This window comes from Notechis scutatus, chromosome 2 (assembly GCF_049901735.1).
Source record: "Notechis scutatus isolate UNSWTSFEM ecotype Mainland chromosome 2, rNotScu1.2, whole genome shotgun sequence".
NCBI classification, from domain to species: Eukaryota; Metazoa; Chordata; class Lepidosauria; order Squamata; family Elapidae; genus Notechis; species Notechis scutatus.
The window spans coordinates 8,471,105-8,483,349 of record NC_142010.1 but is presented as its reverse complement, the minus strand read 5'-3'; the positions used below and the strand labels follow the sequence as shown (position 1 = coordinate 8,483,349).

Below are 12,245 nucleotides of genomic sequence, written 5' to 3'. Positions count from 1 at the left end.
TATTCTAATTTTTGAGTTTCACCTGTATTGTGACTTTGAACAACTAAATAATGAAGGACTATGTTTTCATATAAACACGTATATTAACACTAGAATTAGTAATGGTGGCCTGACTAGAAGGTAGAATAGAGGTAGAAATAAGAAATAGGGGGAATATTAGCAGATGTAGTTTTCATATAATAGAATATAAGTAATAATTAGATGGAAAGATTAGAGGTTGAAAGATGGTGTTACTATTTATGCTTAATATCATTGGTATTAAAATGGAACATTGAAATATTGAATAATTACTCTAAAACTATCATGTTTATCAATACTAGGATTATATAAGTTTGACTAATAACAAATAACTATTAACTAATAATAAATAACAACTATAATTATTATTTATTACTATTGCCGTTTGTATCAAAATGAATTATACCCAGAGGCCACACTGTTTATGCATTGATATTGATGTATATTTAAAAATAAAAATCCAATAAAATTTTTAAAAAAGAAAGAAATTGAGCTTGTCGATGATCCATCAGTGGAGGTTTTAAGAGGAGATCGGATAGCCAATTGTCTGGAATGATACAGGCCAGAGTCTCCTGCTTGGAGATTTTGTCCCTCCCAAGTCTTATTCTGTAATTCTGTAAGAACTTCATGAACTTTTAGGGCTCAGAAGGCAGCTAATCTTCACAGCATACAAGTACATATTTCACAGTGGTAGGATTCAATTTTTTTTACTACTGGTTCTGTGGCCGTGGCTTGCTGGACATGACAGGGGAAGGATACTGTAAAATCTCCAGTCAGAGGTGGTATTTGCCAGTTCTCCAAACTACTCAAAATTTCTGCTACCAGTTCTCCAGAACTGGTCAGAACCTGCTGAATACCACCTCTGATATTTTACTATTTCACTTGATGTACTAGTTGCAAAGACAGGTTGCTAGGAGTCTGAAAATTATTTGATAGCATGTAATCGGTGAAAAAATCTGGCCAATGCCATAATGAGATGGGACAAGCCTGGCTTTTTGGCCTCCTATCACGAAATGGCAGTCAGATAGGCAGCATCTGTGACTGGAAAGCCAACAATACAATAGCAGCCTTTCTGGTTGAACGTAAAGAAATTAAAACCATCAAGTACTGTATTGCTAGAAAGGATGGAAGTAGTACAGAGGAACTTTTTCTTCTGGATCACTCGTGGGAGGAGGGTGGCATGTAGAGAGGCTCTCCCACTCTTCTCAGGGTCAAAGGGGAGCTGGAGGGTGAGTTGAGAGTAAGTCAGAGGAAAGGTCGGGAGCAAGTCAGCTGTTTGGTTCACTCTACACACTGAAGCAGAAAAGCAACTACTAGAATATAGAATTACAGACTTGGAAGTGAACTTTGAGGTCATCTAGTCTAATCTGCTCGAGCAGGAGACCCTATACCAGTCTAGACAAATGTCTGTCCAATCTCCTCTTAAGAACCCCCATTGTTGGAGCACTCACAACTTCTGGAGAGAAGCCATTCCTGTCAGGCTACAGAACGTTTTCCCATTCAATTAGCAAGAATGAACTTCTGAGAACCAAACGTTGAAAGAATCCTTTATTGAGGATGAGACAATTCATGTAGGAGTTCAAAGCAGCATCTGAGGTCCCTTGAGATACAGGTGTACATGAAATTTAGAACCCCTCCCTTATCTAGATGTGTATTTAGAGAAACAAAGCCAGTATGTTAATTCCCCTCCCATCTTCTGTAATGATCTTTCTCAGTTTAAAAGGTGACAACTAATTTTACCCCTTTTTTAGAGAACTTTTTAGACTCATTCCATGCAAAGCAAGATAGTTCAAGCCGTGATTTGTCATAAGTGAGATGATTATGGCTTACAGCTCATGAAAACCCCAAATCCACAATCTCAGAAAATTAGAATATTACATGCAATCAATAAAACAAGGATTGTACATAGAACAATATCGGACCTCTGAAAAGTATACACATGCATATGTACTCAGTACTTGATTTGGGCCCCTTTTGCAACAATTACTGCCTCAATGCGGCGTGGCATGGAAGCTATCAGCCTGTGGCACTGCTGAGGTGTTATGGAAGACAAGGATGCTTCAATAGCGGCCTTCAGCTCATCTGCATTGTTCGGTCTCGTGTCTCTCATCTTTCTCTTGGCAATGCCCCATAGATTCTCTAGGGGGTTCAGGTTAGGCGAGTTTGGTGGCCAATCAAGCCCATGGTCATTGAACCAGGTTTTGGTGCTTTGGGGCAGGTGCCAAGTCCTGCTGGAAAATGAAGTCAACATCCCCATAAAGCTCGTCTGCGGAAGGAAGCATGAAGTGTTCCAAAATGTCCTGGTAGATGGCTGTGTTGACCTTAACACTTAATGAAGCACAGTGGACCAACACCAGCAGATGACATGGCTCCCCAAATCAACACAGACTGTGGAAACTTCACACTGGACTTCAAGCATCTTGCAGTATGTGCCTCTCCATTCTTCCTCCAGACTCTGGGTCCTTGGTTTCCAAATGAGATGCAAAAGTTGCTCTCATCAGAAAACAAGACTTTGGATCACTGAGCAACAGACCAGTTTTTTTTTTCTTTAGCCCAGGTAAGATGCTTCTGACGTTGTTTGTTGTTCAGGAGCGGCTTGACAAGAGGAATACGACACTTGAAGCCCATGTCCAGGATCTGTCTCTGTGTGGTGGCTCTTGATGCACTGACTCAGCCTCAGTCCACTCCTTGTGAAAGTCCCCAACACTTTTGAATGGCCTTTTCCTGACAATCCTCTCCAGGCTGCAGTCATCTCTGCTGCTTGTGCACCTTTTTTTTCTTCTTTTGCAATTGCCTTTTGAGGCTTTCCCTCCTTATGGAGGGTGTCAGTGATGGTTTTCTGCACAACTGTCAGGTCAGCAGTCTTTCCCATGATTGTGATTCCTACTGAACCAGACTGAGAAACCATTTAAAGGCCCAGGAACCCTTTGCAGGTGTTATGGCTTAATTAGCTGATTAGAGTGGGACACTTTGAGCCTAGAATATTGAACCTTTTCACAATATTATAATTTTCTGAGATTGTGGATTTGGGGTTTTCATGAGCTTTAAACCATAATCAAGACAAATCATGGCTTGAACTATCTTGCTTTGCATGTAATGAGTCTATCTCATATATTAGTTTCACCTTTTAAGTTGCATTACTGAAATAAATGAACTTTTGCACGATATTCTAATTTTTTGAGTTTCACCTGTATTGTGACTTTGAACAACTAAATAATGAAGGACTATGTTTTCATATAAACACGTGTATTAACACTAGGATTAGTAATGGTGGCCTGACTAGAAGGTAGAATAGAGGTAGAAATAAGAAATAGGGGGAATATTAGCAGATGTAGTTTTCATATAATAGAATATAAGTAATAATTAGATGGAAAGATTAGAGGTTGAAAGATGGTGTTACTATTTATGCTTAATATCATTGGTATTAAAATGGAACATTGAAATATTGAATAATTACTCTAAAACTATCATGTTTATCAATACTAGGATTATATAAGTTTGACTAATAACAAATAACTATTAACTAATAATAAATAACAACTATAATTATTATTTATTACTATTGCCGTTTGTATCAAAATGAATTATACCCAGAGACCACACTGTTTATGTATTGATATTGATGTATATTTAAAAATAAAAATCCAATAACATTTTTAAAAAAGAAAGAAATTGAGCTTGTCGATGATCCATCAGTGGAGGTTTTTAAGAGGAGATCGGATAGCCAATTGTCTGGAATGATACAGGCCAGAGTCTCCTGCTTGGAGATTTTGTCCCTCCCAAGTCTTATTCTGTAATTCTGTAAGAACTTCATGAACTTTTAGGGCTCAGAAGGCAGCTAATCTTCACAGCATACAAGTACATATTTCACAGTGGTAGGATTCAATTTTTTTTACTACTGGTTCTGTGGCCGTGGCTTGCTGGACATGACAGGGGAAGGATACTGTAAAATCTCCAGTCAGAGGTGGTATTTGCCAGTTCTCCAAACTACTCAAAATTTCTGCTACCAGTTCTCCAGAACTCGTCAGAACCTGCTGAATACCACCTCTGATATTTTACTATTTCACTTGATGTACTAGTTGCAAAGACAGGTTGCTAGGAGTCTGAAAATGATTTGATAGCATGTAATCGGTGAAAAAATCTGGCCAATGCCATAACGAGATGGGACAAGCCTGGTTTTTGGCCTCCTATCACGAAATGGCAGTCAGATAGGCAGCATCTGTGACTGGAAAGCCAACAATACAATAGCAGCCTTTCTGGTTGAACGTAAAGAAATTAAAACCATCAAGTACTGTATTGCTAGAAAGGATGGAAGTAGTACAGAGGAACTTTTTCTTCTGGATCACTCGTGGGAGGAGGGTGGCATGTAGAGAGGCTCTCCCACTCTTCTCAGGGTCAAAGGGGGAGCTGGAGGGTGAGTTGAGAGTAAGTCAGAGGAGAGGTTGGGAGCAAGCCAGCTGTTTGGTTCACTATGCACGCTGAAGCAGAAAAGCAACTACTAGAATATAGAATTACAGACTTGGAAGTGAACTTTGAGGTCATCTAGTCTAATCTGCTCGAGCAGGAGACCCTATACCAGTCTAGACAAATGTCTGTCCAATCTCCTCTTAAGAACCCCCATTGTTGGAGCACTCACAACTTCTGGAGAGAAGCCGTTCCTGTCAGGCTACAGAACGTTTTCCCATTCAATTAGCAAGAATGAACTTCTGAGAACCAAACGTATCAAAAGGAATCCTTTATTGAGATGAGACAATTCATGTAGGAGTTCAAAGCAGCATCTGAGGTCCCTCAGAGATACAGGGATACATGAGGGAATTTAGAACCCCTCCCCTTATCTCGATGTGTATTTAGAGAAACAAAAGCCAGTATGTTAATTCCCCTCCCACCTCTTCTGTAGGAATGATCTTTCTCAGTTTCCCAGGACATACCTAATTTTCCCCCCACCCCTTTTTTAGAATGAACTTTTTCCAGATATTCCCTGGATACATCTCACTGTGGAAGTTTTATGATCTTCTCATCTCCTGGCTGTGCCTCTCGGAGGTGATAGGGTCTGGCCATCTGGCTTTTCTTCCTCCATTGTATCATGTGTGAGTTATACAAATTCGATATAAGCTTAAATATATTCAGGTTACATCAAGAAAGGATTTATCAGCCTCCCCCCTTTTCTTCTTCCACTGAAGAAATGACAGATACACGGATCTGACAGTTGCACTGGTTAATTGTTCTCATTGTTAGGAATTTCTCCTTAATTCCAGGGAGCTTTTCTCCTTGATTAGTTTCCATCCATTGTTTCTCGTCTTGCCTTCTGGTACTTTGGAAAATAAATGGACCCCCTCTTCTTTGTGGCAGCCCCTCAAATCTTGGAATACTACAATGATGTCGCACACACCCCTAGTTTTTCTTTTCACTCATATCCAATTCCTGTAACCATCTTTGTGTGTTTTAGCTTCCAGTCCACAAACATGTTCATTGCACTTTCATTTCATCTCTGTTAGCAAATATTAAGTCCAATATACCTGACCCTCTAATTCCATCCTCTACCTTTTGGATGGCAAAGTTGTCAGGTTAATCAAGCATCTTTAAAAATGAGATGATAGTGAGATGATAGCAGCAATCCAATATTTGAGGGGATACCACAAAGGGGGGGTTCAACCTATTTTCCAAAGTAGCAGAAGGCGAGACAAGAAACAATGGATGGAAACTAATCAAGGAGACAAGCAACCTAGAGCTAAGGAAGCTTCTTGACAGTGAGAACAATTAATCAGTAGAATGGCTTGCCTTCAGTAGCTCAGGTGCTCCATCAATGTAGGCTATTAAGAAGAGACTGGACAGCCATTGCCTTCCTCTCTCTCTCTAGCACGCGCCCGCAAAAGCAGGATACACTTCCAGGCCAGGATAATGGCGGCGGCGGCAACTCCTCCTCCTGCTGCCAACACTGCACATTCAGGTGAAGTGAAAGGTTTAGTAAATTTAAGTGGTTACAGTGTAAGCAAAGCTGGATCTGAGCATTCCTGCACAAAGTTTTGTTGGTGTATTAAGAATTCATCAGCTGGAATAGCCACAACAAGAAGTCAGCCAATGGGGACTGTTTGGTGAGTGAGGCCCAAGAGTTGTTGTCTGAGCCATGGGAGACAGCTTGGAGCCTGGGCGTGACTTAAACTGTACTATGTATAAGAGAGCATGTATGCTTGTACTTGAAAATTCCTTCTTCTACCATGTTGAAAAGAGCTGCATGGGTATTGTACAAATGCTTCATGTTTTATATCATTGTATATAAAGAAGTTTGTTCTATATAATGAAGCTTGCTGAATTATTTGTCTGTGTGCTGGCAGGATTGCTACAAACTCTAACAAGTTTTAATTTTCACCCCTTTACCTGGTCCTCCCCCCTTGATCAGGCCATCAGTGTCCAATAGCCTTTGGTTTTGATGTTTTGAGAATGGCTTTGAGGTTTGGCATCTTTCTGGTGTAGTTTCGCATTCCATTTACAGGCTCTGTTGTTGATCCTGTTTATTCTGGATTGACAACTCTGGTTCCTGTCTCCTCGTCATCCCATTCCCCTTCTCTGCTCTTTCCCATGCTCATTCCTTACTTCCCTAATTGCCTCCTCCCCTTCCTTGCATTTATGGCAGGATGCCAGCAAAGCAGAGTATTCTGGAGATGGGAGGCGTGAGACGAGTTTCAACTTGATTATTCCTCTGGCCCAGCCAGTGTCTTGGGGCGGAGGGAAAGTCAGGCATCTCCTCATATTCCTCTTGCCGCCTCCATGGCCTGCTTACTGCTCTTGCAGCGCCTTGCGCAGCACACTTAAATTTAGCTTGCTTCACAATGAGGAAGACAGCATCCCCTCCTCCTCCTGGAGACCATTATGTAGCTGGCCCAGCCAGTGTTGTGAGGTGGAGAAAAAGTCATGCATCTCTCCCAGAGGCACTGGAAAAAGAGGCAAGTAGAGGGGCACTTCACTCCCACTCTGGAATACGGTGCGAGTCTCCATCAGCCGCCGGCACCCTTCTCTTCTCAGGGCAGGTGAGGAGTGAGTGGGCGGCGAGGATGAAGGGTGGGGCCAGCCACTGGTGGGTTCAGCTGACAGGAAGCCACAGCAGGGGGCAAAAGAACTTCATTCATCTGGGAACCTGAAATGACCCTTGATTTAAATCGTACGGTAAAAAGCACCCAAAGAACAACATCAGCAAAAAAAGAAGAAGACCCCAAACCCTCACCTGTTTTGGGGAATGGTTCAAGATGAACCACATACAGACACTTGAGAGATCTATATATATGAGAGGGAGAAAGAAAGAGGGGGGAGAGAGAGGAGACAAAGAGGAAGAGAGAGAGATGAGATGGAGAAAAAAAGAGATGAGAGATTAGAAAGAGAGGGAGGGAGAAAGATGACAGAGATGAGAGAAAGAGGGAGTTGAGATGAGAAAGATGAGAGAGTAAAAGAGAGGGAGATGAGAGAGAGAGAGAGAGAGGAAGAGAGGGGAGAAAGAGAGATGAGAGAGACACAGAGAGATATGTGTTTAAAAGAAAATACCGGGAGCCACAAAACTTGGATAGGCGTGGCTGGGGGTGGGGGGTTCATGTGACTGGGTGGGAGTGAGTGATGTCGACTTGGTCATGCCCACTCAGGTTTTGTGGCTCCCGGTGTTCTCTTTTCTGTGGGAAACAGGTCCAAATGGCTCTTTGAGTGTTTAATGTTGTGGATCCCCTGCTCTAGTGACTAGTCTCTCCAAGGTATCCATGGAGAAATCATGGGACCCTCTGATCAGCTGATTTGCAGGGAAGATCCAGCCCAGCTCAGACTTACCATCCCACCTGGTCTGAGGGAAGAATGTGGGACAGGGAAGGCAACAGGGGGGCTGCACAGAACAGAGGGGCAAAGAATGGGGGCAGGAAAAACATGGGGGGGGGGAAGATATCCAGGAAAAATGCTTTGATGAGGATGAGTAACAGGAGGGGAACTCTACGGGAGGATCCTTCCCTCAGAATTCTAGGGAGGGGCTCTTTGGATGAGAGTTGCAAGCCTTTCTCCAATTTGGCTGCTTGCTCCCAGGCCTGCTGGGGGGGGAGTTGGTATGGGGGGAATAGGGAGCTGGTGGGGGGAAGAGAAAGTGCCCTCCCTGTCAAGCACCAGGGAAATCAGAAGATCCAGGCTGTTCAAGTGGGTATAAAGATTTATTGCAAGCTAAAGATTTCTGCAAGAATCTGAACAATGATCAAAGCAATTTGGAAATAGATAAGAGTCAAAGAAATTCAAGGTGGGCTGGATTTAAATGTCTTGTGGGCATGAAGGGACTCATGACCGATGGCACTTTTGATCCCTGCTGTCACCGTAATGAATTCCAGGCACACTGAAAATGACGGCTGCTTCCACAATACAGTCATGCCAGGGATGCATGTCCTGCCCTCTTTCCCCAAAATGAGGTTCACTGACCTTCAAAAGGTAGGAAAGAGGAGGCTGTGAGGCCTTCTGGGGTGGGAGTCAGGTCTAAGGATTGCAGGAACCCAGTGGGAGTGGGGAAAAGCCTGTGGGGATCTTGCAGGGGGGGAGGAGGAAGAAGCCAGTGGGGACCCTGTGGAAAAGGGAAAGGACTCAGGTGATCAAAGGGTTGAGGTAGAGGAAGCCTTGGGGATGCAAGCCTGGGCCTGGGCTATGCCTACAAATCTCAGGTAGCCAGTATTCCACTTAATAACTCACACATTCATTGAACAGCTTCATCAGTGAGAGAAGGGGGTGGGGGTAGTTAAGCAAAGCAGCCCCATTTAATGGTGATTGCAACATAAAACCATAATTGATAGGGCCAATTACCCTTATATCTCGAGGACTACTTGAATGGTGGTTGGGATATTCCGGCACTCAAAATCTGGAGGGCACCAAGGTAAAGGAAAGAAATTCCAATTGTGGGGATTCCATAATCAATATAAAAAACACCACCCAAAAGCCTTTTTGAAGAATTCAGACTTTTGCAAAAGGAAATATGCAGAAAGTTCTGCTGATCACCAGAAACAGGAAGCTACCCTTTATAAAAGTAACATCTCCCATTTTTTCTCTAATGATAGGTATAATCTTGAGATGTGTTGTCTAAAAAGTCCTCTGGTATCTCACCAGGCTGGAATTCTGACCAACTTTTCCCACACTCTGGGCACACACGTGTGAGTCCTCTGGTGTTTCACAAGGTTGGATTTCTGACTTGAAACTTTTGCCAAAATCTGGACACTCATACAGTTTTTCCTCTGTGTGAGTCCTCTAGTGTATCACCAGATCGGAATTATTACTGAAATATTTCCCACATTCTGAACATTCATACGGGTTTTTCTCCTGTGTGAATCTTCTGGTGTTTTGCCATACTGGAAATATGACTGAAACTTTTCCCACACTGACAGTCATATGGTTTCTCTCCTGTGTGAGTCCTCTGGTGTATCACAAGGCTGGAATTCTGACTGAAACTTTTCCCACACTCTGGACACTCATACGGTTTCTCCCCTGTGTGAGTCCTCTGGTGTGTCACCAAGCTGGCATTATTACTGAACCTTTTCCCACACATTGGACACTCATACGGTTTCTCTCCTGTGTGAGTCCTCTGGTGTGTCACCAAGCTGGAATTCTGACTGAACCTTTTCCCACACTCTGGACACTCATACGGTTTGTCCCCTGTGTGAGTCCTCTGGTGTATCACCAGGGAGTGCTTATGACTGAAACTTTTCCCACACTCTGGACATTGATATGGTTTCTCTCCTGTATGAGTCCTCTGGTGTGTCACCAGATTGGAATTCTTACTGAAACATTTTCCACACTCTGGACATTCATATGGTTTTTCTCCTGTGTGAGTCCTCTGGTGTGTTACCAGCTGGGAATTATGACTGAAACTTTTCTTACATTCTGGACATTCATAAATTTTGTCCTGGGAATGAGCCCGCTGGTGTATAATTAGGCTGGAATTCTGACTGAAACTTTTGCCACAATCTGGACACTCATACGGTTTGTCTTCTGTGTGAGTCCTCTGGTGTGTCACCAGGTCTGAATTATTACTGAAACATTTCCCACATTCTGAACATTCATACGGTTTTTCTCCTGTGTGAGTCCTCTGGTGTTTTACCAGACTGGAAATATGACTGAAACTTTTCCCACACTGACATTCATACGGTTTTTCTCCTGTGTGAGTCCTCTGGTGTGTCACGAGGGTGGAATTCTGACTAAAACTTTCCCCACATTCTGGACACTCATACGGTTTCTCTCCTGTGTGAATCCTTCGGTGACTTATCAGATTGGAAATATGACTAAAACGTTTCCCACACTCTGGACACTCATATGGTTTGTCTCCTGTGTGAGTCCTCTGGTGTGTCACCAGGTGGGAATTTTTATTGAAACATTTCCCACATTCTGAACATTCATATGGTCTCTCTCCTGTGTGAGTCCTCTGGTGTGTTATCAGACTGGAATTACGACTGAAACTTTTCCCACACTCGGGGCATTCATGCAGTTTGTCCTGGGAATGAGTCCTCTGGTGTGTCATTACACCGCAATTCTGATTGAAACTTTTGCCACAATCTGGACACTCATATGGTTTCTACCATGTGAGTTCTCTGCTGTACCACCAGGTGGGAATTATGACTGAAACTTTTCCTACACTGGGGACATGCAAAAGGTTTCTCTCCAGTGAAAGTCTTCTTGTGTATTACCAGGGTGGAAATGTGACTGAAATTTTTGCCACAGTCAGGACATTCAAAAGATGTCTTGCCGGGTGAGTCTTCAGGTGTCTCCTGAGGTGAGAATTTCTAATGAAACTTTTCCCTCAAATTGGGCATTTACAGTTTCTCTTTGGTGTGAGTCCTCTGATGTTGCTTTGCTTGCTAAAGCCTCTACCACACAGAAAGCACTTGCAGGTCACCTATATGTGTCTTTTACAAGAGAGCAGTTCAGGCTAAACCATTTCTCACATTTATAGCATTGCTATGGCTTTTCTACAATGTGGATACTGTCGTACATAATCAGTTATGATTTACAATCTGTACTTTTCCCATAATAAGCACAATAGGAGTTTTCCAACACTGATATTCTTGCGGTCAAATATATATGTGATCATTTGTTTACTGGTCCTTTAATTCCAGCTGTTTTCCTCCTCCCATTTTCTGAATGAAATATAATCTCCCTTGATTTTTCATGTAGCGTATTCTTGAGTTTCTCATATTCTACTTTTTCTAGCTTGGAATCTCCTCTAAAAATTTTCTCCGTAGTCTCTCAACTGCACGGAAAGTAGAAGAATTCTGCGGTTTTCTGAAGGAAGTGGAAAATATTTTGATTTCTGGCTGACTTTGCTTTCTTTTCCAACGTTGCTTGTCCTTCTCAGTTTTTGAGAGTGCTCTTATTCCCATCCTCTTTGTCTATAACATTCAAAGAAAAATGTAACTTTAATTCTTTATAAAATGGTTGCAGAAAATGTGAAAAAAAAGAAAAAAGTATACATTACAATGAATAAGCAAACATGCCACAATAAAGAATAACCTCTTACATTAATTATGATTCATTTGACACATTGGTGTCCTGGCTGAAATATCCATTCAGTCATTAAATTCTCTTTTTCACTTTGGTGATTCACAAATTCTTAGCAGTGCAAAGCCTTATCAAATATATCGGGAAGTGCTCAGGATACATTGTACAGTTGTAAATATATGCATACGGAGAGAAAAACAAAAACACACGCTTATAACTGTATGTATGTGGAAAATCCATGTGTTTTTAGCCTGAAAGTTATCCCAAAATTGTTACAGTTGAATCTTCTTAGCTAACTTTAGAGATTGTGTGTTTTTACCTGATGAAATGATACGTAAACCTTCTGCAAGATTTCATGTTCAGTTTTGCCCATGGAAGTCCTCAGCTCCAAGTAAGGGCAGAATATATTTTTCACAACCACTCTGGTGACATCCTAATTGAAGTAGTGCTCACTTACTGACTGCAATTGGGACTAGCATCTGTGTTAGTAAGCACCCCAATCATTAAGCATCATGTCATATGACAATGCCAACCTACATTCCATGCTTGTTGGCTTTACAGAAAGGGAATGCTATGAAAGCGAAGGTGGAAAGACACAGAGAAATTCTGTGCCTTAAATAGACAGAATTTTGAGAAAACCTGAAAATTGGAAAGGGAACATGGTAATGGAATAACTAGAGGAAGCAGGACTGGGTCAATAGAATATAAATTAAAAACTCTCCACAGGGCATTTTATT

At 42.0% G+C, this 12,245-nt stretch overlaps 3 protein-coding genes across 4 annotated transcripts in view; all 3 read right to left on the bottom strand.

Moving 5' to 3' along the window:
• LOC148131694 (uncharacterized) overlaps positions 1-12,245 on the bottom strand; it is a 140,687-nt gene that overhangs the window by 16,035 nt on the left and 112,407 nt on the right.
• The window catches only part of LOC113432001 (uncharacterized), a 48,678-nt gene that overhangs the window by 22,661 nt on the left and 13,772 nt on the right, over positions 1-12,245 (bottom strand). The gene's annotated exons all lie outside the window — the stretch shown is intronic.
• The window catches only part of LOC113428671 (uncharacterized), a 120,027-nt gene that overhangs the window by 105,549 nt on the left and 2,233 nt on the right, over positions 1-12,245 (bottom strand). The window contains exon 2 of one of the 2 annotated variants that reach the window (XR_015747077.1): positions 9,209-11,399. Coding sequence is in view for 1 of the 2 variants with exons in the window: in XM_087953258.1 (XP_087809384.1) it covers positions 9,320-10,531 (1,212 nt within the window). In the remaining variant the exon portion in view is untranslated. Of the gene's footprint in view, positions 1-8,179; positions 11,400-12,245 lie in introns of those variants that run through there. The other variant, XM_087953258.1, reaches the window with a different exon arrangement.